This window comes from Sebastes umbrosus, chromosome 10, assembly GCF_015220745.1.
Source record: "Sebastes umbrosus isolate fSebUmb1 chromosome 10, fSebUmb1.pri, whole genome shotgun sequence".
In the NCBI taxonomy this organism is placed as follows: domain Eukaryota; kingdom Metazoa; phylum Chordata; class Actinopteri; order Perciformes; family Sebastidae; genus Sebastes; species Sebastes umbrosus.
In genome coordinates, this window is record NC_051278.1 from 27772427 (window position 1) to 27800398 (window position 27972).

General features: G+C 42.6%; 2 protein-coding genes across 4 annotated transcripts; both read right to left on the reverse strand.

Annotated features, from left to right (window-relative positions):
* Nucleotides 1-1230: 1230 nt before the first annotated feature.
* vstm4a (V-set and transmembrane domain containing 4a) lies at nucleotides 1231-10186 on the reverse strand. Its single transcript, XM_037781353.1, has 8 exons — nucleotides 9915-10186; nucleotides 8220-8678; nucleotides 4323-4376; nucleotides 4084-4191; nucleotides 3921-3954; nucleotides 3448-3599; nucleotides 2582-2649; nucleotides 1231-1817 (listed from the first exon to the last, which is right to left on the reverse strand). The coding sequence occupies exons 1-8, from the start codon at nucleotides 9961-9963 to the stop codon at nucleotides 1665-1667; spliced, it is 1077 nt and encodes a 358-aa protein (XP_037637281.1). The 5' UTR covers nucleotides 9964-10186; the 3' UTR covers nucleotides 1231-1664.
* A 1300-nt stretch (nucleotides 10187-11486) lies between these two features.
* On the reverse strand, nucleotides 11487-26378 carry LOC119495125. Of its 3 annotated transcripts, none has more exons than XM_037781351.1 (3): nucleotides 25894-26375; nucleotides 14425-23551; nucleotides 11487-14364 (listed from the first exon to the last, which is right to left on the reverse strand). In XM_037781351.1, exons 2-3 carry the CDS (start codon nucleotides 23338-23340, stop codon nucleotides 12238-12240), a joined length of 11043 nt encoding a protein of 3680 aa, XP_037637279.1. In that variant the 5' UTR covers nucleotides 23341-23551; nucleotides 25894-26375; the 3' UTR covers nucleotides 11487-12237. The 3 variants fall into 3 exon arrangements, with proteins under 3 accessions (XP_037637279.1, XP_037637278.1, XP_037637280.1); XM_037781352.1 differs by having other exon boundaries at nucleotides 12793-12935; nucleotides 13249-23551; nucleotides 25894-26378; XM_037781350.1 differs by having other exon boundaries at nucleotides 11487-23551.
* Nucleotides 26379-27972: the final 1594 nt, after the last annotated feature.

The window sequence follows — 27972 nt, forward strand, 5'->3', positions numbered from 1 at the left end:
TGTCAAACCATTGGGTTCCTCAGAATAATTAAATCAAATAAATTATTGCACCTAGGCAGAACCATCTTGTAGCCTAACCCAATTATAATGCACTGTAAAGCTAATTATTAACCATGATTACAATTAGTCTAATCTGAATAAATGTAGTCATTAGCGGGTTCATCCCAGTCAGTGAGTCTGAACTGTGGGGGGATGATGGCCTCTCTCTCTCCATCTCTCTCTCCATCTCTCCCACTCACAGAGAGAACGGTGTGGATGTGCATCATTCTCTTTCTCTGTGCACCTCCTGCATCTTCATCCCATTTTTCACACACTGACCTTCACAGAATGGCCTACACCCTTCACCTTTCTTGGGTACTTGAGCGTAATGCATGCTGCTTCCAGGATTCATATCTGCTGTTGAACAAAATCCACCTTCCAGCACCAGTTAATGCACTGCAGCTGTTTGTCTGTAATTTTTAAATCGTTTTAGAACTGCAACGATGAATCGATTAATCAATTAGTAGTCAACTATTAAATTAATCGCCAACTATTTTGATAATCGATTAATCGATATGAGTAATTTTTAAGAAAAAAAAAAAGTAAAAATTATCTGATTCCAGCTTCTTAACTGTTTTCTTTCCTCCTCTATGACAGTAAACTGAATATCTTTGAGTTGTGGACGAAACAAGCAATTTCACGATGTCATCTTTGGCTTTGGGAAACACTGATGGACGTTTTTCACCATTTTCTGACATTTCATAGAGCAAACAACGAATTGATTAATCGAGAAAATAACCAACAGATGAATCGACAATGAAAATAATTGTTTGTGGTTTGTTATGTGAAACATATTTTGCTTGTGACCCCAGACAAATTATTGGGCGGCTGTGGCTCAGAGATAGAGCGGGTCGGTGGTTCTGTCCCCAGCTCCTACACTCCACATGTCGAACTGTCTTTGAGCAAGATACTTAACCCCAAATGGCTCCCGAAGGCTGTGCCATCGCTGTGTGAATGAGTATTTAGATTAGATCCTGATGCATGGTTTCTCTGCCTACCTCTGCCATCAGTGTATGAATGAGTGTGTGAATGCTGACATGTAGTGTAAAGCACTTTGAGTGGTCTGAAGACTAGAAAGCTGCTATATAAATGCAAGTCCATTTACCATTTACAGACGAGGACAAAGTGCAATCCAATCCACTCTAAAGAGATAATTTAAAACAGTATTTATATGACTCAAAGACTGTCAGACCCAGGCATATATTTATTAATTTGGTGTATTAGTACTGTAATTATAAATGCATTTGAAAAGTGTTACAGTGCCTTTATGATGCTGCAGTAAGAGAGCCTGGACAACAGTTTTATTTCCACACAGCCTCCTGAGTTTATACAGAATAGTTAACAGTAAGAGCGTTCTATAAACATCTGGCTCGCAGGCCAGCGGTGCCAACAAACAAAACAACAGAATTATAAAGACCCCAGAAAAACTGCTGTGCTGGAATGGAACTGCGCCGAGGAAACACAAAAACCCTCATTTACCAACAGTCGTAGCGTACTTACAGCCAAAAAAACAAATGCTAAATGCCATACTGATAGTTCATAAATATAGTCCTTTGGTTGCCACTCAGTTCAGCCACCCTCACAAGGGGGGTACCATGACAGCCATGTGTCCAGAGCGGCTGTGTTTACAGCTGTTTTTCCTGGAAGAGGATCTGAGCGTACACAGTGTCTGGGCTGGAGGGATCGGGGTCGGGGCTGGAGGAGGCTGGGGGCTCTGGCCTCGGTCTGACCAGCTCCAGCTCTGCATATGTCAGACTATCCTCCTGTGATACTCGAGGCTGGAAGAGGGAGGGAAAGAGAGTGAGGAACTTGAAGGAATGTAACCCAGAGATAAAGCAAAAGAGGAAACATATATAGTGAGCATTGGCATTTCAGGAAAAAAAAGATGCATATAGGGAGTGTATGCATCCTGTCTGCACTTAATCTTTTTCAGCAAACAGTAGTATTCTTCCACTTTCTATGGTAAACATTGCCGTAGTGCTTTTCAGCTGCAGAAAGTATGTGTTTACAGGACCTCTTGGAACATCGGGTTTACTCTAAAAACATTTGGTACAATAGGAGTCCTATCCAACACTAATCCAATCAGTATGTTCGTGCAAAAGAGAAATGCTCACATCTCCGGAGAGCTTTTTTCCACTTCACAATCACAAGAGCGGCATCAGTAGAAATACTGATCATCCTTAGTTTGAGTAGTTTTCTTCTATATATACTTGTTTGACATTTTTATTGTAGATATAAAACCAATGAAGCACTCTAAATAAATAATTGTGTTTGAGAAGCAATAAAGCCAAATAGAATTATCAAGCTCATAACTGAATGAAGAGACGGCAATAAACTCTTGTAGACAATCACGCAGTCGCGAGACAAATTCCCTCTTGCATGCGCCTCAATAACAACTCTGCGCATGAAACAAAAAAAAAAAACAGCTTTTCAAAATGTTAATAAATACATTTTAACATATCTATTAAGTGTTTCATTAATGATTGTATGGAAGGAGTGGACATTGGTGTTTGCGTGACGGGTGGGAACGGAGGAGACGTACAGCGGCAGAGCTCCTGAGATGAGGCTTTAACCTTCTGGGCTTCTGAGGTCTCTTTGCAGCAACAGGCACTGAAAAACAGAGACAACCTTAATTGGTTCAAAGCAACAGCCGAGAGGAATGAACTCACAAATATCCCGACTGTGTGGCTGAAAAAGGAATCATCCTTCACAACCACTTTCTATTAAACCTGGTCGAGGTGTAGTTTATTACAGAAGTGAGAGCTTCATACTGTCATTTTCAGCATCAATGTTGATTTAACCTCAGACAATACACTCAGCAGGATTTTACCCAAATACAGTATAAAGTTTCATTCTCTGCTGTTTTCTGCTATAAACCATTTTTGTCATAGAAATTGAACCATGCTGTTATATCATTTTCTGCTTTTTCTACTTGCTGGATACCTTCATTTACTGTTATCTTTATTCCTTTTCTTGTGGCTGGAGCCTTTCAGCCCTCCTGTGACTCTAATGTCTCCAGTGTGTTGGGAATTTGAGAGGAAACTCCACACAGAAAGATGAGAGCTGGGAATTTAACTTTTCTGTGAGGTGACCCGATTAACCATGGAGTCCCCCCTTTGACCCAAAGAAAACATCTGGTTTTGGTGGTTCAAATCAGAACAAAGTTCACTGCGTAAGATGTATCGAAATGCACTTTTACCTCTCCAGGTCGATAAAAAACCCTTTAAATGAAATATTCTGAGAAGGAGAAATACTCTTTGGTTAAACTGCTCATAACTCTTGAGACCATATATAAGCTGTGACGTGGGGTCACAAGTAGACTTTGCTTTACTTTACTTTAAAAGGTCACAAGCAAAAGAATTTAATTTCTCCCAGAGGATACACCCTGCTCTCAAAATGTCACTTTACCTTTGGCTGGTATGTGTGGCGGTGGCTCCTCGGGTAGTTTAGGTGGCGATACTGTTACATTTCTTCTGGGGGGTTTCTGTCTTGTGACTTTCCTTTGGACTCTTGGGGGTGAATTGGAGGAACTGCTGGAGCTGGTCACAGTCTCTCCTGAGCTGCATGGAACAGAGGAGAGATTTTAAAGTTGTTATTACACCAATGATTATTTAGAGTCAATTATGTTTGCAATTGATCAACTGATAACTTATTAAAAATAGCTTCTTTTTTTCCAATCAGTAATCAAGATATAACTTTTAACAATTATATGAAACGGAGAAAAGTAGCAAATCCTCACGTTTGAGAAACCAGAACCAGCAAATGTTTGCAATAACTTTAAAGATTCAATCATCAAAATAGTAACTGATCATTTTTCTCTCAATCGACTGACGGATTAATCAATGAATTGTTTCAGCACTAGTTTTAATTAACAACTGTACCTGCTTTCTGGACACTTGACTAGAAGGTAACTGGCTGTGGAGAAAGTAGCAGAAAAACAATGGTGTTGATTTAACAGCAAAATACTCCAGTTATTGTTTTGAAAAAGAAAACTGAAACATGAAGTTATAAATGTGAAGTCGGAAAAACTAATAACGGTTTTACCTTTGAGCCTGTGTCTCCTGTGAAAGTACTGGCAGGTGAGAACCAGAGTGAACAGGAAGATGGACAGCAGGCCCAGTGAGCAAATGAGCACAGCGCACAGATACACATCTAGAACACAAACATATAATCCTTTAATAATAATAATAATAATATAAAGACTTCAGACCAGTTGCATTATCAAAGTAAGACTTGTATACAGTGACGTGAAACAGAAGAAGGGCTAGAGATGAAAACAGTACCTGCCAACAAACGCCACAGTCCCTTGCTGCTACCATCCTCCAGAGTGAAGTGCACTGGAGGAAAAATGTTTAAAAAAAAAAGTCAGCAAGGGTATAAAACTGAGCCCAGACTAAGTATCTTTGAAAATTGCTGTTGTCTGAGGGCTCTGACCCAACACAGCAGACCTCCTCAGCGGTTTCCAGAAATATCAAAACTGCACATGAAGGGAGATTCTACTGCTGCGGCATCAGCCAAACCCACCACACACACACACACACACACACATATACACACACACGCACACATACACAGGCCTGTCTGTATTGCTGTTCTTGGACATTGTTTGGGGGTTCCCCATTGCTCTGCATCTCCACTTCCTTTTGTTGGTCGTTTCATGTTGAAAGTGTCTTGCGTGCGCTTATTAGTGTGGAAAGAGGACGAATAAGGAAGTTGTTGTCAGTGTGTGTCAATGAATGATGGGTTGTATGTAGGTCAGGGGTATTTAGCAAGAGGTTGAGGAGAGAGTGAACAGAGGCTATGTACATAAATTACTTAGTCCCTCCGTAATGAGTTTTTAATATGTCTTTTAAACACAGGTTGATAAACATATTAATAAGAAATGATAAGATATTAACTCTAATTGACTTCTAGCCCATTTCTAGACCGCCGAGCTGCCTGCAAAATTGTCAAATGTGGTCTCGGCCGCTCAGTCTGGATATCACGTTAATTAATGTCAGGGAGCAACACGATGGCTTTTGATTAGTGATCAGTTTTACAGGCAGTAAAGGAGAAGATACACTTTATAGATAACACAACACAAGTGTTCTTCAAATACTGCTGTCTTCAATTAGATCTTTACACACCTCATTTTGTTTTCTAAAATATGTACTCAGTCCAAAACTTAAAAAAATAAGTTTGATTATAGACATAATAGGGAGGCTTTATAACAATGCAATGTAATACAAGAGCCTTGCAATAGGCTGCAAGAGACATTTTTTTTTTAGAGAAAAAAAGAATCTAAATTCTCTGATTCCAGCTTCTTAAATGTGAATATTTTCTGGTTTCTTTACTCCTTTGTGACAGTAAACTGAATGTCTTTGAGTTGTGGACAAAACAAGACATTTGAGGATGCAATAGGCTGTTTTATTTAGATCTTAAAAATATTTTTTTTGTTGAGACTTGCTAATTATGGAGGGCCTATCTATGATGTTTTATCAGACTGCATTAAGTTGTATGGCATTACTGTTATTTTGTCCACCCACTGTTTTTGTTAGTCTAACTCATCTGATGAGGTAACGGGCTACATGTAACAGGCATCTCTTGACAATGTGAGTTAATGTTTAAGTAAACCACATATGTGAACTTTAACACTGTGGTTAACCACATGTTAAACCCCACATCTGATCAGTGCACCAGCAGGTTAACAGGTTGGCTGTTAGGGAGCTATTAAAGTGCACACTCTCTACAGATGTGTTTACACAAGCTCAAGTTTATGCAAAGAAAATATACTGCACGGGTTTTCATGAAAAGCTGAAAACCATCAGGTATACAGATTTAGGCTCATCTGCTCCCCCCCCCCCCCCCCCCTTCCCATTAGTCCAGCTGTGAAGACGGGACGCAGAAAAAATGAATCATCTGCTGAAACTGGCAGAGTTAGAAACCTGAAGTCACAGAGCAGTTTCTAATAAGGTTTTAATTTAACCATGCAGATTTGTCTGCTCATTTTTCCAGTTTACTCAAGTTGAGATTTAGAGATGCGGGAGAGGACGAACTTCTCCCCTCTTTTGAATAAGACTAGTCCAATTATCTCAGTGGGGTGTGGCCTTTTGCTCTGAGAGTCTGCAGACTGAAATCTGCAGACTGAGGGGTTCCCTGGATTACAGTTATGACTTAGTTTTCTCTTTGTTTACCCTTGTAATGTCAGCTCTTGTGTTTCTGGTTCTGTGGTCGATGCATGTCGGAGATGCCTGAGGTCGTGTGGCTTCCTTAGTGGGACATTGCCCTGAATATAGGGCAGGGCGTTGTCAGATGGCTCCGTCTGACTCAAACCTCTACGCTTTTCTGGCATAAAACTAGTGAAAGGTAAACTGTGTCAGGTGTAGTAGCCACACTAAGCACATCTCCATTGAAGCCCTTTATCCAGTGAATGACAGATGGCTTCCCTGCCGATCAATCCAGTTAAATCAGAGGAAGGATCCTACCGTATGAAGAAATATTTATCACTGCATGTGATTTAAATTAGTTCATAACCTGATTTGTTCAACTTGTTTATTACATTTTTATGTGGCACGGACTAAATACGTTCCACTGCAACCGAGTTCTCCGGTACACTTTCTCCTTAGGCTTGCATAAAAGTAAACCCAGAATGCTGACGTCATGTGTTTCAAAGTTTTTGAACGTAGCCAGCTCAGCAACACTCTACCTTTTTTTACTCCTCACACTCGTACACAGAGAGTGATATTGTTGAGTGTGGTTTTGGCTGTGTGAGCTCATTGTTTTGAGATGGAAATGCCAGAGGATTGGGGTCGCACTCAAACATACAGTACATAGGCGCTGCTTACAGCAGAGCGCAGCGAGAGTCAGAAAAGACATGCTACAGTACACATTTCTATTTGGCCTTTGTCCTTAAATAAAAAAAAATGTTGCTCCTCCTTTATTCCGTTATTTCCATTGCCAGATAACACGGACAGCATGTCTCAGCTGAGTCTGTGCGGCTGTAAGGGAATTCCTCGGAAAGGAATATTCCATGGAAAACATTTTCAGAGCAATAACACCAAATTGCGTCCCCATTGCGTGTGATCCTCTTTTGCCAGTAACCAGGGTTGCGCAAAAGGTATAAAAAAATGTAAAACACTTTCTATATTTCTAGTCAAGGGTCGACGAAACAAGGCACAGTTTTACAGTTTTGCACGGTGATCATGAGAGATAGATATATTTTTTGACAGAAGGCCAAGAAGTAGATGCAAATGACTCCCTATTCTGCTAGAAATAGTGCAACACGTGATTTTTTTTTCTTTCTTTTGTTTCACTGCCTTATTCAATTTTGGCTTGCCCTCCACCACCCAAATGCTGCAGGGCTTTAACACCTAGACAGGGAGGATGCCTGCTGAGAAAGAGTCTCAACCCCCTTACCACTCGGCTAACATTAAAGCAGCAGTAGGTAGAATTGTAGCAAATATGGTTTAAAAAAAGTTATTTTTATAAAAATGGTCACTATATCCAGACAGTACTGCATGAAAAAGGTTAACTGAAAAAAATCATGTTCCTCTGTGTCCTCCGTCATCTGCAGGATTTCACAGACTGGAGGGAAATAACCAATCAGAGCTGAGCTGGAGCCTGCCGTCTCTGAGCAGCTGTCAATCACTCACCAACTCCATTCAAACGGTCAAACTAGGCAGCGCTGATCAAATATGAATCAATATTCTGTTACTGTAATGTCTATTTCTCGCCTGAAATGTTTTCAGAAACATCTTGTAGTGTACTGTTTAGCTGTAAAATGCGAAAGTTTGTGACCCGGCAGCCATGTTGAGATCAGTTGAGGAAATACCAAGCACCGCCAACCAGCCGGAGGAAACGTGCTCATTTTACAGCTAAACAGTACACTACAAGATATTTGATAAGCGTTGCCTAGTTTGACCGTTTGATTGGAGTTTGCGAGTGATTGACAGCTGCTTCCGTTGAATGAACAGCCGAGAGGAATGCTCTCTCTGAAATGACCTGCGATTGGCCAAAGTCTAGAGCACTTGAATTACAATATGCTGAAAGGTTATTTTGCTCATTGATGCCAAAAACATTCTGCCTACTGCCACTTTAATTAAAAAAAATAGTGGAAAATCAGCACCTTTACCCTATTATCAGCCAACAATAGACAAATGTGACATGGAGAGCAGAGTGTGTTAAAGTACACCTTTAGTTACCTGTCAGCTGTGTGGTGCTGGTACCATTGGACGATGCCCTCCACGTGTTTCTGTGTTTGCGTATCTCCTGTACTTTGCAGGTGTAGAAACCCTGATCCATCCCAGCTGTCAGATTGTGAATCCGCAACCGGTACTCCTCTCCCTCCGTCTCCTCATACAGGCGGAACTTAAGCTGGGGGAAACGACGGGTGTAGTTCCCAAACATCTTAATTTTCTTTATGCCCATCTTCACAATGAGGAACTGAGAGGTCTCGAGGGCAGGAGGAGTTGAGGATGGAGAGGAGGAGGGAGGGGGCGCGAGAGTGGGAGCAGCGAGAGGGGAAAAGAACCAGCGTAGGATGAGGACGCTGCCGCTCCTCTTCCTCTGAGATACCAGGCAGGAGAGTGTCACGTTGTCTTTCTCTGTTGCCATGACAACAGGCCCAGGGGTCACTGTCACATTCAGGCCGTGACATACCTCTGTTGATAAAAGACACAAGCATTTTTTGTTATATTTTTTGTTTTTGCATACACACATATCCCATACTCTATTGACTATGTGGACTTTTTTTGATGTGTGGTTGTTTTAATATTTTTGTTCTGTTTTACGACCGAATAAAATGAACCCGAACCATAAAAAATATGCTTTTCCCAACATAAGAACGCTGTGATCTGGTCGAGCCTCCAGATCACAGTGTTCAGATCACAGTGTGACCCCTCCCTGCTAGTTAAATTAGTAATTAACTAGAGTTGCTAATGAGCCCCACATGGGAAAAGTCTGAGTTCATTTTTGTAAGATGTTTGATTTCCTGCCAATTAAATATAATTGTAGCATTTAGACAAAGTGCATTTAGATGCACACCCCAGTGGATTTATGGTTTTCAGAGCTCACACTATCACTGGATCTACTTATAGATGTCGTTCCATCACTGGATGGGAATTCAGTCTGTATCAGCTAGAAAGCTTGGAAACTAAAACATACTTTGCGTGCCCCTATTTTAATTCCCTGGAGGTACTTTTATACTGCTGCCAGCTGAGTCAGGTCTGGAGTCTGGACACAATATGTGTGAGCAGACAGGCAAAGAGAATCTACAGGTGGGAAGCATTCATCTTCAGTACGGTACGGCCCGAAACAAAGAGAACCACGACAAGATAACAGGGAACATCTGGGCTGCCTTGTTGTTGTTTTGTTGCTGTGTTAGTTGGAATCTCCCTCAGGGTCTGTTCTACACTATTTGATGTGACAACAAAAGCAGCAACAGGGACTCAAACCAAACACAAAACTGAACATAACTAAAAAATTATAGGGCAGGAAATATGAGTCGTAAGTCCACTTTATGGCCGTTTATAGAATGCAAATTACACTGAGGTTTTCTCTGATCACAGGGAACAAACTTGCTCCGAACTCCACAACTGGTTTGTTTTTAAACAAAACCATAATTTCCCAGTTTGCAAAAGACCTTCTGCTTCTTCAGTACTGCCAATAATGCAATAATAATGAATGCACTTGCAAACTTTTGGTTGTTGTAGAGACATTTACTGTTAGGATGTGTTTTTCTTGTATGTTTGACATTGTTTTCATGCTCCATAATAAACTCAGAATGTATGGTTTCACAGTGTGTGCTAGATGACGGATCAAGTTACTACTTTAGACACATTCTCCTTCTTTCTCCCTCGCTTTCTCACCGGTTATTGCTGTAAACAAGGTAAACTTACCTGTGACCAGAGCCTTAGTCAGGACAAGGACCACTATAGAGAAGTACATTTTCCACAGTCAGCGAATCCATAAACCCAGACACAACTGCACAGCCCTTAGACGAGCAGCTACACTCAAAACAGAGCCTGACTGGACAACCCACCAGAGCCCTTACCCACCATTAACTCTTCTCCTCTTTCTCCTCTTTTCTGTGTGTAATATGAAACAGTAAATGCTCTGTTCCCACTTAGAAACTCCCACTCACTCTCCCAGTACTCTCTCTCCCTCCCTCTCTCTCTCTCTCTCTCTCTCTGACTGTCTCTCCCTCCCTCTCTCTCTCTTTCTCTGTGTGTCCTGCAAAACGTAGGAAATGTTATTTCCTGTGTTCCTGTGAGGAGTCTTGGACTGAAGCCCAAAACCCCAGAACTCTAAAGCGATGGTCAAGTATCGTGGTTTGTGTGTGTGTGTGTGCATGCGTCTGACATATTGTGTGTCATTCGGAAAATACAGTAAAGCGCTGAACATGCATTTCCATCACCAAAGATACTCTCAACGTCTAGGGGTAATCCTCCTCTGACATCTCCCAGATAAAGTGCACAAATGTTGATGTTCATGTGGGTGAGCTTTGTGTCTTCATGCATTTATGTGGACGTGCGTGTGTCATGTGTGTGCCGGGACCTCTCCCTGTCTGGCTGCTGGACAGAGTGGCATGGGCTTGTCTCTGGCTGCGGTTGTCAGACTGTCCCAGTGGTATGAAGCCTGCTGCTTTATTGGGCAGGCTAAACTGCTGAGGCAGGGTTTCTGCTGGCGCTTCGAGCTCTGCCAAAGCCAAATGGAATTACACAACAGATTTAACCCTTCAGATTATATGCATAGGATTCTCTTGAAAAGCATGGATTCAGTTCGAACTGGCTGGGTTGATAAGGTGGTTTCTGACCTTGACAAAATCTTTTGTTTTGAAAAAATAGCAATCATACATAAGTTTCATCAATTAAGGGTGATGTTTAAAAGTGCCAAAATGATAGTTCTGGTGACTTTGGAGAAATATTATGTCTTCTTAACTACATCTTACTTGGGGTTTCCCTCAAGTTTTCCTTTACATAAGTCTTAAATTCAAGTCTTTGCTCCAGTGGAGGAATCGCTCTCCTCTGCCCCGCAGTGGTCAAAGCAGGTTACTGCTTCTCAGGGGATCAACAATATTTAGGTTACTATGAAGCTGCATGTGGAGCGTATGCAGGCATTCTCACCACAGTCATGTACATCTAATCTGAGTTGGTGAATCGGGGTAAATCAAAGACAGGACATTTTCATTCTATCATTAGATCCCATAGGTATACTAGGCAAAGGCATACCCGCAAATGTCATTAACAAAATGTTGTTTATCAACTCTCTAAGGACATATTATTGTGCTCTCTCAATAACACTTTGTAATTGCCTTATGGACTTTTTTATGCACTAAAAGGACTTTTCATTTTGAGTCATTTAGACCCAGGGTACATTTTCAAGAGTGAGAACAGGATGGCAGTGGCAGTAATATTATATTGTTATTACAGCCTTCTGAGTAGTAAAATGAAATCAACATGTAGCAGCAATCTTTTATATTTCCTTGTTGTTTATTTATAACCTTGACAATGCGATTTTGAAAGACAGTCATTGTGGTGAGAAATGATTTGGCTGAATGAAGTGTGTTTTTATTGCCTGAATAAGTCCATGTCACACTACTCTGTTTCACAGCAACACAGACGCATTCTCACAAAACTTCCAACTTTAAAGATGGACTACTGTATGAAATTAAACCTTAAAAACCGCAATAATCACATCACCATGTTTTCACTTTGAAACAGTGGTTGTATACACACACTATGCTTTACGCCATCTGCAGATATTTGATTGACGCTGACGATTGACGATTAACAATATTTCATGCATCACAAAATGCCAGAAACCAATGTTTCTCCAAACTACTAAACCCTATTGACACACTGTTGCTATTCGATGTATGATAAGATACTTCTAGGTTTAGGAGGCAACGGGATACTGATCATGTATACACACAAGAAACATATCTTAGCTTCTCACATTCAAAAGTCAAATGGAATGGTGAACTTCTCCGTGACACATTAAATAGCTCGACAGTGAATCTCCAAAATCAACAGCAGCAATTTAACAGCATGTCACGGGGACTTTTTTAATAAAACTACAAACCAAAAACATTCTGAGACTATTTTCACTTGAAAAGTCATTTACAAACACTTAAAATACTGCATGACCCATTCAAACTGTGCTTTGGGATATCTTTAGTCTATCAAATACTTTGTCTGTTTTACAGTATCAACGTAAAAGCTACCAGTCAGACACCTCCATAAAGTCCTCCAGTTCACCCATGGTTATTATATTAAGGGGCTGACATTGTGAGGGGGCTGAGTTATCATTTTCACAAACTGAGCTTCCTGCAAGCTGGCTGTTTGTGTCACACTCCGACCCATATGTGCCATGTGTGTTGTAAACTGGGTTATATGTTTTGTCTTTGTCATTAACTGTGTCCATGTATGGAGTCTTCTCTGGGCTGTAGCGATGCCCTTCAGAGATCTGTCCCACTTCAGGGGCTGGATATCCATAGCCGTGGCTCTCCCTGTCAGGCTGATGGTCCTGGTGGAGAGTCGAAGGAGCTGAGGACATGTGGTTGATAGCCGGAGGTTGGTAGTTTTGGGGATAACCATGGTTGCCTTGATAAAGCACAAAGGGCTTGCCAGCTGGAGAGGCCTGGGGCTGTTGTTGAAGCTTGACCTGCACTTGGGGCTGGAGCTGAGGTTGTGGGTACGTCTGCTGGATCTGGGGTCCGGAGGTACTCTGGCCAGACTCGCGCACATTCAGCTGGACATACTTTCCCGTCTCTGGGTCAAAGAAAGTCTTTGTTTTCACTTGAACAGGCACATCCACCACGAAATACTGACCAGAGCCGAGGTCTTGCAGCACCTTGCGCTGGGTCAGTGGGTAGGAATGGGGATAGCTTGACTCTACGTGGTACTGTGTCACTGGAGCTGGGTGGGTGGCATGATGGAGAGTGGGAGAAGAGGGAACATGAGCAACTGTTGTAGGAGCAGCAGTGTGGGAAGCAGGGGCAGCAGCATTAGGCGAGGCAACAGGGAGGGAGACGGGGGCAGTAGCATGAGGTGAAGCAACTGGGAGGGAGATAGGACCAGTGGCATGAGGGGAAGCATAGAAAGAGCTGTGAGAGGAGTGTTGCTCTGTGTGTGCAGAAGGCAAGCTAGACCCCAGTGTTGGAGCATGAGCGAGGGAGACGGGTGAGGAAAAATGGGGGGAAGCCACAGATTGGCGGCTGAAGGAGCGTACCTCAATGGAGGAGGAAGGAATACTGGAGACATCTTGAGGAGATTTCTCAACTCTAGCAGGGCGGTCTGGTGCCACTTTGGACAACTCCTTCTTGATTCTCCGAGTAGTCAACCTTTGTGCTCTGCGTAAGGCTTTCTCACTCTTTGGGGGAACAGTTGGTGGCTTGCCCAAAGAGCGGGAGACATCACTGCTGAAGCTGCAGGCTGATTCTGGCCTCTCGTCGTCATACAGGCCTCGTATATCTGCTAGGTCTGTTGCACTGGTGGCAAAACTCTCCACATCCTCTGACATGTTGCTGACGATGGAGCGGGAGTCGTCTTCATCCAGAACGACGCTCCTCCTGGAGTAAGGCCTGTGTTGTGGGAGAAGGGCTGAGTGATCTTGTGATGAATATGCTGGCCGAAAAGTGGAGGATTCTTTTGACAGTCTGTTTAACCCTGCATCAGGATAGACGGGAGTTCCAGCACTGCGTCTCATTACCTCTTGCTCCTCCTCTCCTCTCTCTGACCACCTCTCCATGGGTGAACCCACCCGGAAATCCTCTCCAAAGTTCTTATGGAAGCGTGGTTTGACTGACTTGGTGAAAGAGGAACCTCTGATGGTGTTATCCTTCACCCTGAACATGGTGGGCTTGCCTCCCAGAGCAGGAGAGGAGGTGTTGGAGCGGGGCAGAGATGGAGCTGGAGATGCAGGAGCATGTGGCCTATGAGGCCTAGTGTGGGATCCTGAGTCCTCGGTTGACCCAAGCCCTGCTGGATTGTGTCTTTGTTGGGAAGGTAAAGGGGAGCATAGTTGTCTTTCTCTGGGTATCCTGTCTGATTCTGTTGAGGTGATGGCATAGTACTGGAGAGCATCCATCCTCTGTGTTGCTCGTTTCTGCTCCTCCATCTGAGCGTCTCTCTCCTTTTCTCTGTGATCTGTGATTAACTTTTCTTCTTCTTTAGTCCTGATCTCATCCTCTCTTTGAGCTAGCATCTGTTCTGGGGCAACTCTCGTCTCCTCTTTCTGTGCTGCTTGACCCTTCTCAAGGAGGCTGGTCCTCTCCTCTTTGGCTTGCTTTTCTTCTCTTTGTTTTATAATTGTTTTCTCTTTTTCAATAGCTCTCCTCTCATCCTCCTCTCTTTGAGTTATCATCCATTCTTCCTTTTTCTGTCTTTCTCCCCTCTCCTCTTCAACCTTCTGCTCCTGGATCTGTTTAATTCTCTCCTCCTCTGAAATTTGAGCAGCTTTCTCCTCCTCTCTCTGTTTTCTTTTCTTTTTCTCCTCCATATCAGTGAATATTTTCTCCTCAATCTGTTTCGCTCGCCTTTGCTCCTCAATCAGAACAGCTTTTCTCTGCTGCTCCTCTTGTGCAGCTTTTCTCTGCTGCTCCTCTTGCGCAGCTCTCCTTTGTTGCTCTTCCTGTGCAGCTCTCCTCTGATGCTCCTCTTGTGCAGCTCTCCTCTGCTGCTCCTCTTGTGCAGCTCTTCTATGCTCCTCGTCTTGTGCAGCTCTTCTCTGATGCTCCACTTGTGCAGCTCTCCTTTGCTGCTCTTCTTGAGCAGCTCTCTCCTCCTCTCGTTGTTTCACCCTCCTCTTCTCCCCATTCTCTTTTATCCGCACTTCCTCCTCTCTCAATTTTGCTCTACACTTCTGCTCGATCTTTATTCTCCTTTTCTCCTCAAGTTCTTTCATTCTCCTTTCTTCTCTTTGCTTTTCTCTCATCTCCTCTTCTTTTTTGGCAGTTCTTTCTTCCTCTGCTCTTCTTTCTGCTTCTCTCTGTTTTTCCCGCCTCTCCTTGATCTTAATAGCAATGGCCTCCCGCTCTCTTGCTCTCCTCTCGTCTTCTCTCTGAGCGGCTCTCCTCTCTTCTTCAGCCAGAGAAGCTCTCGTCTCCTCTATCATATGTTTTACTCTCATGTCTTCTGCTCTTTTGTCCTCTTCTATCCTAGAAGCTGGTTTTGCGCTACTCTGCTGTTGTGTTTTGGTTTCTTCATGCTGAGTTGCAAGCCTTTCTTGTCTCATTTTTTCTGTTCTCTCTTCCGCATTCTTAGCCAGCGCATTTTCATGTGGATTGGAGTTATCAAGCTGCTTTAGGTGTCGTGACACAGACTTGCTTCTTGGCCTGTTGACTGTAGAAGATGAGGTTGTTGCTTGCGAGGGAGGATTGTTTGGCTGTTGAATACTTTGTTCGACTTGATGAACTCTTTGGGTATCAGTTCCAGACACCTGTTTTTCACTTCCTTGGTTCTTAAGATGAGTTGTTGGTGACTTGTTTCGTTCTTTGGGATGTTTTGTATGTTTTGCCCCAGTGTCCACAGTGTCATTGGCTCTGGCATCTAAAAGCATTTTCTCTTGTCTTTCTTTGTCTCCCAGTTTGAACATGCCCGTCCTTTGGTGTTTTCTCTCCGTAATGGGAAATACTAAGGGTTTGGGCTCTTTGTTAACTTTGGAGCTGATCTCTTTCTTAGTTGGCAATTTTTTCTCTTTCACAGAGAGGTCTTGTGGGTCAGCAGTGAACACTGGACGTCTGCTATGACGAGTCTGTATAAGTGGAAAGAATCCCTCCTTTTTGTTGGGTGGGAATTCCTGAATTGGGTTTGCCTCGTCTTCTGAAACAATTACTTTTAACCTGGCATAGTCTGCAAGTGCTGATATCTCCGGTATTGTAGATACCCTTTCCTTTGGTTTTGGTTTAACTTCAGGTTTTTCTTTACCCGTATTTTCCTTTGTTGGGTGTGAATTTCTTGAGCTCTGTCTGTCCCTTGCTGATAAACTGGACTGGTTCTCTGTGTGATGTTTTCTGATAGGAATAGCTTGACCTGCCTCTGTCTTCTCATTTTTATTACTCTGTCTCTCTGCGGGACCATCACTCTGTTTTGAAGCCTGGTTATCTTCTGTTTCCCTGTTTTTCCTTTTCATGTTCTCATCTTGAACTCTTACTGGACTTGATTCAACTGTTTTTCTTTTACTTTGATCCAACACAAAGACTTCATTTTTTCCTTCGTTGCATGATTCATTGCTGATAGCTGCCTTGTTTGGTAGTAATCCTGGAAGTTCCCTTCTCTTTGAAACAGCATCTGACGTATCTCCAACGTTTGTATGACTGCGCTCGTCATCATCTGTTTCTTCGACCCCTTGCACTTGAAAGTAGTCTTCCACCATTGGCCGTATCTTTGATTCATCCACTGATTTCACGCTTTTATTTACTTTTTCAGGCTTTCCATTTTCAGCTTGAGTATTCTCACTGGTTGCATTCATGCTGTTCTGTTGATTGTTGTTTTTTCGTGAATCTGACACACTGGACAACACGCATTGTACTCTCAATTCGTCTTCCAAACTATCTTTCATCTGCTTCTCACTGCTTGCTGGGGTGAGGTCTTTGTTGGTTCTGTCTTCGTTGTTTAAAGTGTTCACTTTTTCGTTAAGACTAGATGATGCAACTTGTTGTTGTTCATTAACTGCAACCACATCAGAAGGGACAGTGGTGACATGATGTTTTCCCACCATCTGCAGGTTGTCCTTATCAGTTACTGCTGGCACAACTCTGATGGCAATGCTGCCTATATGCACACCATCATCCACTTGATTATTTTCTCCAATGTGTGCTTCTTTATACTGATCTTTTGGAGATACATGTGTGTTTTGATTTTCAGTTAAATGATTAGATGGACTGGTCTTGTTGAATGGCTTTGGTGGTGTTGAGTCACATTTCTTTTCTTCCACTAGGGGTGCACTCTTGTCATCTATGTTCCTGCTTTTGGATGGATTTATGCCAGTTGTCATATCTTCCTTCACTGATGGCTGTATATCATGGTTTATCAGAGTTTCAGCATCAGCTCTGTTTGAACCATTCGAGTAGCTGATTGCTGTGTTCGCCACTTTGGCCATAAAGTTTTCATTGGTATGTGCTGTTTGCATTTTTTGTGGACTGTTCTCTTCGGTAGTCTTTACTTCATCTTTTCTCGTGCTCTTCGCTGAGGTCTCTTTTGGCCTTTCATTCGTGTAGTCTTTCCTTTCACTTGCAATAGCGTCTTGTTTGTAGAGAAGGGGTTGAGTTTCAGCCAACACTTTATTTTTAGCAAGTACAGTGACTGTGGAGGGTACACCCTTTTCAGCCACTGGGTCTTGGAGTTGTGTTACCCTTTGGGGTCTTTCATTTATAGAAGAACCCTCCTGTTGAAGATTAGTCCTTTTCACAGTGGCATTCTCAGACACATTGTTCTGTATCGTCTCTAGGGTTGAATTTTCTTGCACGTTTTCAGGATGATTATTAATAACGACTTTAGATTGATCTTCCTTCACTGTAGGTTGAGTGTTCTGTACAACTCCATCCTTTGGCTTTACTACGCTAACTTCCTTTGAAGATGTATTTCCTTTACTTACTTCCAAACCTGAGCTGGGAGGACATTTATCTATCGCTGAATTTCTGCACTCTTTGTCTTTTACGTTCATTTGTTCTAGAGTGGTGTTATTCCTCTCACCATTGTCTATAGATGGCTTTCTTTCTCGTACAGTTACCATTATTCCCGTGATCTGCAAGCTGTCATCAGCCACTGGGGTCTTGTTCTGACCAAAGACAAGACTTGGTGAAAGTGCTGCTGAGTCCTCAAGAACTGCTTTGTGTTTACTCTTAGCCTTTTCTGTCGTCATAGGTTTGGAGCTTTCAGCTTGGGCCAAAGCTGTAGCTTGTAGTGATGGATCCGTTTCCTCCTTGTTGAGATGGTCAGTGCTTACGGCAGGATTGTCTTTAAGTCCCTCTTTCGGTTTTCCAGACTTTTCTTCTTGATTTGCTTCCTGTTTTCCTTGCTTGTTCTCAGGTGCTTGCTCTTTACTTTTTATTATTGATTTAATTTGAGATTGATTCTCTTTCTTTTGATTTTCTACCAAGCCTTCATCTTTGCTCATGGTATAACTTCCCATCTGTTTTGCTTCTCTGGGTTGTTTTGGCAAGTTGTCATTGCTCTTCATTGGTTCTTTGGGAACTTGTTTCTGTGAATGGTCTACTACCTGAATGGTGGTTGCTGCAGACTTAACTGGTATTGTAGCGGAGCTGGGAGGTGAAACAGACTTGACTGGTTCCATCTGTATTCCTGAAGGCTCCATCGGGTGCTTTGGTGTAATATTACTGGACATTGTGCTTTCATGCTTAATAGACACTTCCTGTGATGGTGGCCTCTGTCTTATATTAATACTCTGAATACCTGTGAATTGCTTGATAGCATTTTTGGATATAAACCCATCTCGTACAGCAAATCCCTTTTCTTTGATAGCTGAAATCTCTTTTTCAGCATGAGCTTTTATCTTGGAAGTCAAGATCTCCTGCTTGGTCTGAGCTCTCTCTTTAAGGGACAATACTCTGGGAAGGGTAATATGCTGATCTTTACCTGGACCTACATTGGACTCAGTTGACTTGGGTATTCTTTCAAGGGGGAGGGGTCTGGCCAAATCAGAATCTCTTTGCTGTGAAATATCAGTATATTTCAGAGCGGGACGTTTTTCCAACTTTTCGTTACTGCCATCCTTCACTTTATCAGTAACAGTGTCACTATTTACTCTTTTATCTGCATCGATAGGTAAATAATTACCACCGGATAATTTGAATTCTTTGGATGACTCACTGTAAACATACTGACTTTCTGTCGACTCAGTGGGTTTAAAGCTGCCTACTTCCTCCTTACTTTCTGTGTTTGCTGTGGCAACTCTGCTTGTAGGACTAGATTTGTCTTTTGATTTCTCATTATTCTTTGTCTCGACTTTATCAAGAGCTAAAGCTGGTGTTTCAATGGCATCATTTGAAGAAACATTTTCGGCAGCTGACGCTTTGTTTCTGTTTAGTGAAGTCGTATCATTAAAACCATATTTCTCTCTAAGACGTCTATACTCATCAAGCCCTCTATTAGCTTGATCTGAATATGACTCTTCCCTGTGTTGAAGCATTTGTGTTGCCTGGTTTTGATCTTTGTACTCTTCATTTTTATGGATATTTAGCTTTAAAGGAACATCTGTTTTAATCCCATCTTCTTTTGTGAGAACTGTATTTCTGACTTTCTCTTTTTGCTCTCCTCTCATTTTCTCCTTTATTTTAGCCAACTCTGCTTTAGCTTTAGCCAACTCTATTTTAACTTGCTCAATTTTATCTGGCTCACGTTTGACCGGTTGTGTCACTGCTGCAGGTTTAGCTGACCTATCCTGCATGTGCTCTTTTTTTGTTAGCTCTGCTTTAGCCAGCTCCACTTTGGTTTGTTCCAACTTTGCCTGCTCTGCCTCTCTCTCTTTGGCTATCTGTGTTGTATGTTGCTCTGCATTTACTCGACCCGCTTGAATTGAATCTTTCTCAGCTTTCTCTTGTTTAACATCCTCAACTTGCACATAGTGTGCTTCTACCTTTCCCACTTCAACTAACTTAGTCTTCTCTTGTTCTGCTTTAGCTTGTTGCTCTTGTATCTGCTCTAGTTTTGCTTGTTCTGCTCTTCTACGCTCTGCATCAGCCTGTTCTGCTTTAACCTTTTCAATTCTGATTTGTTCTGCTTCCATCTGCTCCCTTTCAATTTGTTCTGCCCTAACCCGTTCTTCCTCAATTTGCTCGGCTTTGACCCTTTCTCTTCTGGCCAGATCAGTTTTAGCTTGCTCTGATCTTGCTTGCTCTAATCTTGCCTGCTCTGCCTTTGCCAGTTCAGTTTTTATGCGTTCTTCTTTTAGCCTCTCTGCTTCAGCTTGTTTTGCTTTGACCTGCTCACCCTGCTCCGCTCTCAAGTGCTCGGCCCCTACTTCCTCTGAAATATGTCTAGGCTCTTCTGTTACCTTCTGGACTCTGGTTTGCTCTGCCTTTGTCCGTTCCTCTCTGGTTTGCTCTGCTGGCTTTTCTCTGGACTGTTTTGTCCATTCCTCTTTTCTCTTCTCCTCTTTATTATGTTTTGCTTTAGCCTGGTTTGCTCTCTCGGGCTTTGTTAGTTCTTCTTTGGCCTGTTCTGCTCTGACTTTTTCCGAACCAGTCTGCCCTGCTAAAATTAACCCAGCCGACGCTGCTCTGGGCTGCTCCACTTGAGCCCAGTGCTGAGCCTTTGCCAGCTCTGCTTGGGCGTGTTGTACTTTAATATGCTCGGCCATGGCCTGTTCAGCCTTGACCTCCGCAAACTGTTTTTCTTTTACCTGGTTTGCCATTGCAGGGGCAGATACATTGTCAGGGTTAGATAATGGATTTTTCTGCATATAATGCAGTGGTTTAGCTTCTATTGGCTGGAGACTTTGCATTTCGTACCCCTTTGGAATTGGCGTATATTGTTTTCTCTGACCTGTTTCTTGCATACTTTTGTCTATATTAGAATACAATGTGTGTTGGTTTCTGTATTCCTGATCAGTATATCTGTTATAATTCTGTGTCAAATAATTATCTTTCATTTCATTTTCTGTATTGTGTCCATAATACTTTTGAAGTACATGTTTGTCCACAAAAGCTCCGGGTTGCTGTTGTCCATAATATGCTGGATTTTCTATAGTATCATTACTGATTGGAGCATTTTGTGGCAGTTGGTTTGAAATGTTAGGATTGACCAACCCAGCACCAAAACTGTCCCTCAACTCTATTTTCTCAAGTTCTTTATTTATACTTTGCGGATTTTCTCTGTATTTGTCTCTTGGTGAATTTAGTTCCTTTATCGTGGCTGCTCTTTGGTAAGCCTGTGCATGTTGGTCTTTTTCCATTAAAGCATTTATCTCTTGTTTCCATGGAGAGACAGCTTTCAGACTGAGATTTTCAATGTCTTGACTGTTTGTCTGTCTCCACCCATCCTGTGAGGACACATTACTGTAATCATGTTTGTTGTTTTTGAGCTGCTGATATCTATCCGCCTTTGTGAATTCCCTTTCCACTGTTTCATTAAAATGTTGCTCAGCATTTGCCTTACTTATTAAATATTCTCTGGGTTTATTGTTGTCAGCATTTAGCCTAGGTGTTTCTGTAGCTGTATAAGATGGTTTAAGCCTGTAGACATCTCCTCCCAGAGTTTCTACATTATCTATCATGGCTTGGTTATAGGGATTAAATGACAGTAAGTCTGCACGGAGATTCTGTCCATTAGCCGGCTGATTGCCTGCGTAATTTTCATGTATGAAGCCAGTGAACCCAGGGTGATGAACCATCTCACTTTGCATCTGAGCTGTCTGGTAATCACTTGAAGTGTATTGTGAATATTGGCCTGTTGTAAGTGACAATCCAGGGCTATGGTACTGGTTTCCATATTGATGTGAGGCAGCATTTGTCCTGCTGGATTCCTCTGCTTGAAGAAACTGTATGTCTGGATCTGGAAAATCAGGGATGTCTATCACAGTGTCTCTAGGCTCCTGGATCGAGGTCTGTTTGTTTTTCTCCAGTGTCTCCAAGCCTTTAAATTTGGCAGGACTGTAGGTGCTTTTTACTCTTTTCCTGTTGTCTTTGAGATTGAAGAGCAGGCTCGTGGCTCGGGATTTGTAGCTGGACATCCTAGCGTCCGGAGTGGCTCCCCTGCTTTCTGCTCGCACTGGAGGATGTTCCACAGGTTGAGGGGAAACTGCGTCCTGCCAGACCTCTGATGTCTCTGCTTCGTGATGTGCATGAACTAAAGGGGTGAGTTGCTGGCTGATGTTGAAGGGAGTCGTGCTTGTGTTGCTGCTGACAACATTTGGTGCCACTGTTTTTGCATCATTGCTAAAGGGAATGAAATTATCATTGCTACAAAGTACTCCTTGTTGATTTGCTGTCATCCCAGTTGTGATATTTTGCTCTGTCATCATTTTGATTTTTTGCTGGAGGGCTTTGACGGAGCTGATGGTGTCCCGGACACGTCGAGACATCTCACTGGTAGGTGATGCGGTTGATGGTCGTTGCGATGGGAGCCTGTTAGTTCCCAGGCTCTGTGTCCGCTTTCTGTGGGGGTAATGACCTGTCAACTCTGACTCGCAGCGTTTCTCCACGGCTGAAGCTTTCTGCTGCATTGAGGATGTTGAGGTGGAGCGTGGAAAAGTGGGAGGGACCACAGGCGCCAAGTTATTGCTTGGGTATCTGATACCCCTCTCCTCAAACCTATAAGGACCCTGTGGTTGGGCCTCCAGTGAAAGCTCCCTGTACATTGGTGTCTCATACCATTTAGGGAACTCTGAACAGTGCATAAACCCTGAGACTCCTCCTTGTTGGAAGGGAAACCTGTTATGGTCCCTCCATACCTTGAAGGGACTAAACTCACTGTGTATAAAGAAGTTAGAGTTACAGTTGACCTGCGTTGACATGCTGTGTTTACTGTGGGAAGATCTCATAAAAGAGGATGCAGAATTCATTTGAGCTACTTCAGAGGAGTAGAAGTTGGTGTCTCGTGATGAGAACGAGCCAGCTGAGGGGAAGTGACCGCTGTTGTTGTAGTTTTGCTGGTAAGATGTAGAGAACTCAGAAAGTTCCCTTTGGATACTCATCAGAGCCGATTTGTCCCAGCTTGTCTCATCGTTCCACTCTCTGGGTTTACCATCCATCCCTGGTTCATCCCTTTGTCCCTCAGAGTTAAAAGCTCTGATCAGAGAGGAAACTCTGGAGCGGCTTCTGCGTTGTTGCGAACTCGACTCTGTGGCTCCGTTGCTGAGGAAGGACAGCTGTTCTTCCCCCAGAGATTCCTCCTGTTGAGAGGTTTCTACAAAGGAGTGCTGGAATGTGGCAGAAACCCGCCCCTGTGTCCTCTCCCCATACACCTCCCACTGTGGATCTCTCTGTATCTCAGCCCCATACATTCCTCCATGGGTCCAGTCCTGTCCGTACTGCTGCATCCTGAGGCTGAAGCTCTCATGTCCAGCTCTCTTGAGTTCCGCCCCCTCTCTGCCCTCTCTGTCTCCATCCTGGCCACTCTGGCTAAAAGCCATCTGTCTGTCTCTCTGGATGCAAGGAGAAGACGAACAGAGGTCTGAGTCATTATAAACAGCCTCATCTCCAATGCAGAGACTCCTGAATGCTCGATCCGTCAGATTGCTGACCTCGCGGTCCGTCTCGTCGGGAAAGGATCCACCACTGGAGGTGTCGCTGTAACCTCCATCGCTGTGCTTTCGGTGCCCGCCACTCCTTCGGCCTGAGCGGCGCTTCTCAACTGAGGTCATGATGCAGGGTAGCTGGCAAAGAGCTCTGTTCTCAGTTGTTCAGTCATTCATGCAAACGCAGACCTCAAAACGATACACTCTGCCTGCTGCTGGAGCTACAGGACCCAGAGTTTGGGGCCTTTTGTCGGGATTTTCTACAGCAAGTAGCTCCTAAGGCATTGTGCCTTTTAGTTGGCCTCTGTCCAGAACAATCGTGGAATTTGTTCTTTTCCTACAGGAGAAAAGAAAGGAGAATTAGCCTGGACCTGAAAATATCATGTTAAAAGAAAGAGTTTTATAATAGTATTTGCACAATGTGTGTGATGTATCTCAACCTTGATCTAAAGCCTGAGGTATACACAATGTCTTCTCTTATGTGAGAACATTTTAAAAGCTCTAACTCACTTATCGCGGTGCTTATTTGATGATAGCTGGCCTTGATAAGAAGCTTTTCCCTTTGCATTAAGCAGCAATGTACAGTATGTGGTTCTCAAAACAGCCCTGTAAATCCTTCCACTCAATCATTATGACCTTCAGAGACATGTTGTGAATAAAACTACACTGTTGCTAGGCACAGTAAAGACAGCCTCACGTGAGATATTTTGGGAGAGCAGGACACAGCCGTACAAACTTAGATGACTGCACACACACACACACGCACGCACGCACGCACGCACGCACGCACGCACGCACACACACACACGCACACACATACATTTCTTTTCTGGGTGATTTTGATCACCTTTGGATTAAAAGCTAGACATTGACCTTGGTTTAACAATAATCAACGTTTGGAACTAACTAACTAACTAAAATGTCACATTACCAACCTGTTAATATTGATAAGAGGTTAGACAAGTTAGACCAGCTGGTTAGACTTCCATCAAGCTGTTTCTCTTTGAGTGAAAGAGTCAAAAAGTTTGGTTAGGACCAGTTAACTGTAAGATTACATTGAAAACTAATCTTGTAGTGAAACCCATTTGGTTTTTACTACAGTTTGGAGAGCAGGTGGAAAACTGATTAGTATATCCTTACATAGAAGTACTGCTAAACTGAGATTTCAGAGGCAAAATTAGAAAGTTTATAATGCATAATTTGTCATCTAAAATGTTTCAATGTGGTATTTAAGTTATTAAAAACCTGTGTTTGCATTACTTAAAAACATTAACATTACCAAAATTATCAATTTACGAAATGAAAAGTGTATAAAGCATACAACAATTAGTGAAGGTAATTAATAAGGGAAGGTAGTTAGTGGTGATTTCTGAGCAAATCTTATTTTCATAAATAAAATCTGATCTGTAAATCTGAAACAGCAAGGCCATGGGTGAGTGTGGTGACATATTTGTATCTGTTGATGCAATAGCTTTTCCGAGCCATGTTACTCTCACACATTACCAGTAAGCTGGCTGTAACAAATATATAATACAAAACATACTTAAAACATATGCCTCATGGTTAAAAACAATGCTCAACATCTCAGTAATGAAATAATTTCTTTCTTCCAATCTGTGGCCCTTTTATAGCCTTCTTCTTGCATATTCCCTCTGTTGTGCTGTGCTATTGGAATAAAATGTTCGCACATTTAAATGCAACAAGATAACGTCATGGGTCTGGTTAAATTTACTGCTGCTGCCAGGCAGCCGTCACCTTGCTCAGAATAACCAGAAGTTCATTAATATCTTCTGACCTGGGGGCCATCCATCTCATATGCATCTACAGAACAGCTACATCGCACTGCCGTACCGCCCGGCTACTGTCAAATAAAACTGGTGCAAAGAAAGTTTAAAAAAGTCATGCAACTCCTTTCTCCTGAAGCAAAAAACAACAGCAACTTATGCAAGGGCATGCCTTTTATAGTTACACTCACTTTAAGCATTCTCTTTCAATACATGGTAAGCATTAATAAAACATTGAGGACACAAAAACTCTGACTTTTAATTTAGTCTCTCTATCTCTACCAAAATGACTAATTCTGTTCGGTGGAGAAAAAAAGAATCTCCAAACATCAGAAAGTAGCTTTAAAAATCATGCACAATTATGGTAATTGTCCCTAATTTGAACTCTTTTTTTTGCAACAATAATCTTATATCAAACTATCAGGGTGATTTCTGTTATTTCTTGCATGTGGCAGGTTTATTTTTGTCCAGAGATGGGCCTCTAGCTCAAAAACCTGACACCAAAGAGGCCTCATCTCCAGAGGGACTGTGGTCCAAACCAAAACTGAACAGAAGCAAATCTGTCAAATCTGAGATCAGAAAAGATATGACTAAATGTTTATAAATGTCAGCAACTGTCAGAGTAATTAATTAAAGTCCTGTCAGTCAATACCTTTAATATGTGTATTTTCTTTAGCAGATCAAAGCAGGGATTTTAAAATATGTTATCATTTATTTATCTGCATGAAAATGCCCACTCTTAAACTTAAATTCACTGAATATGACAACGCATGTATGTGTGGAGGTTTGAGTATATCTATTGTTTTAACTTTTCTCCGAAGCTTTTTACATATTATTTTTTTAAAGTGTCCCTCCTTCAACATGAACAAGAATGTAGAGTAAGCTCTTGCCTTACCTTCCAGTTTTATAATCCATACTTTGGGCTTTATTGTAAACTCCTCCAAAGGCTTGCTGATTTGATCTGATCCTGCCCTCTCACCTCACTCAGGCCTTCTCTAGCAGCTCTGGCTCTTTCTATTGACAACAATCCAAAGCAAAAAAAACTCTATGTAGTCCACAGTCAGGTCTTTGAGCATCTGACCAGAGGCAGGCAGCGGGACCCGGGGCCGGAGACCAGACAGAAATAGAGGAGTTGTCCCAGAGAGAGTGTCCACCGAGGGGGGACAGAATGAGAGCTTGAGCTAGCATGCGGTTCTGTGAGATCCTTTGGTGTCGAGTGTCAGACGGATGAAACAAACAGCCTCTCAACTATTTATAATTCTGGACAGCTAACCGTTGGCTATTAGCAGCTATAGAAATAACTGTCACAAAATGGAGAAGTGTTACAACTGGCTGAGGAGGTGGTGGGGTCTAAACCAGGAGAAAAACCTAATTTCCTGAAGGTGTGTTATTATTATGGGTGTTAGTGGGTGGGGGTGGAACGGGGCTGTTTGGGTGCCCCTCTGGGAGATATAAATAACTCATTCGCCTCACACTAGAGTGCCACCCTCTTCGTTGAAAAGGTCTGACAAGTACTATATGGAGTGTCAACAAGTGGCTCCTGGTCGCCCCCCCACCTGCTTTCATCACCATTCAACTAAGCCTTCTGTTGATCATATGACAGAAGCAGAGTTTTTTATATAATTTCCTTTGAGAGAAGTTTTTTCATTTAATGGCAGATGCCTGAGATGTTAATTTCAACATGCATTTTACACTCACTTATTACATTATGGAAGTCTAATCTCCCTGGCTACAGCCTCACTTACCCCCCAGCAGAAAAGGCCATAAGGCATAGGGAGGCAGAGGAAGTGGAGGCCCTGTACCCCCGCCCCCTCTTCCCTCCACTCCTACAGCCCGCTGCTATAATAGGAGATTGCTGTAGCAGATAGTTTCCTGGGATTCTTGGCGGGTGCAGGGCTGGCCTGGCGGGATGATGGACACACACACATGGGCCTTAATGGAGACGCACTCCTCCACGTATGTCCACACCAACACACACACACACACAGATGGTTTTACATGCAGCTCACTAAACTTTGGGAAAGGCTGAGGTAATCCCTTTTTACCTAATCTCCCCTCTAAACAACCTCCACCCACGCATCAATCTCCACCATTTTTCTCTCCACACTGGACCAATGTCAATCAGTAACATCCATGTCTACATTTCTATGTAAACAAAATAGGGTCAAAAGTATTGTAGCTGTGTATCACCATATCTGAACATGTGAAAATACTGTGTATGGATACAAAAAAAAATATATCTGAACAAACAGATTTAACTTTTTAATCCGAAAGGAGATCCGTAGCTGTGCGTGACATTTTGTGAACAAATGAAAAAGATTTGCACAAAGGTTTTCAGTTACAAAAACAATTTGCAGTTGACCCTGAATAGCCAATGGGAAAGCTCAGATTAACATATCATTTGACTGTCCAATCACGGAGCCAGGGGGCGGGCCGTCTGTGCAGTGTGACTCCCTACTGCAACCGGCTGCAACCAAACATGGCTCGTGTCTAGAAAGTAATCCCCAAGATGTGAAACTCTAGCAAGATGGTTAAGGTTAGGTATTGACCTTGAATGGTTAGGGTTAGAGTAGGAAGTTAGGCAGCAGGTCTCGCAAGAGTTTTCACATCTTGGGGGTTACCTTCTAGACACGACCCCAAACATGAACGTTGTCAGTCGTACCAATTTCCGGTTTGTGGCTGTATGCTATCAACAATGGCATGTTTCTCTATTTTTTGTGATGCCCGAAAGATCTACCACTGATAAATGTCAATGACATATACAGAATTGTCAACGTACTTTCACATGCTCCCAAGGATGTAATTACTTTCACTTTTTCAGAAGGCAGTATTGGACGCCTCCACTTTTTGTTAACGTCTTGTTAGCTTGCCATAGAAAATGGCATTGTTCATTGCTGTTATTTCAAACAATCACAGTCAGTCCACCACTGTGCCTCTTCAACTCAAGTTTTTTTTTTTTTGGAAATCATTTATT

Coding starts and splice junctions, on each gene's coding strand:
- LOC119495125 (XM_037781350.1), bottom strand. CDS start 23,340: ATGACCTCAGTTGAGAAGCGCCGCTCAGGCCGAAGGAGTGGCGGGCAC.
- vstm4a (XM_037781353.1), bottom strand. CDS start 9,963: ATGTACTTCTCTATAGTGGTCCTTGTCCTGACTAAGGCTCTGGTCACA. Junction 3,600..3,920: donor GTCAAGTGTCCAGAAAGCAG/GTACAGTTGTTA, acceptor TGTTCCATGCAG/CTCAGGAGAGACTGTGACCA. Junction 2,650..3,447: donor GCCACACATACCAGCCAAAG/GTAAAGTGACAT, acceptor TCTGTTTTTCAG/TGCCTGTTGCTGCAAAGAGA.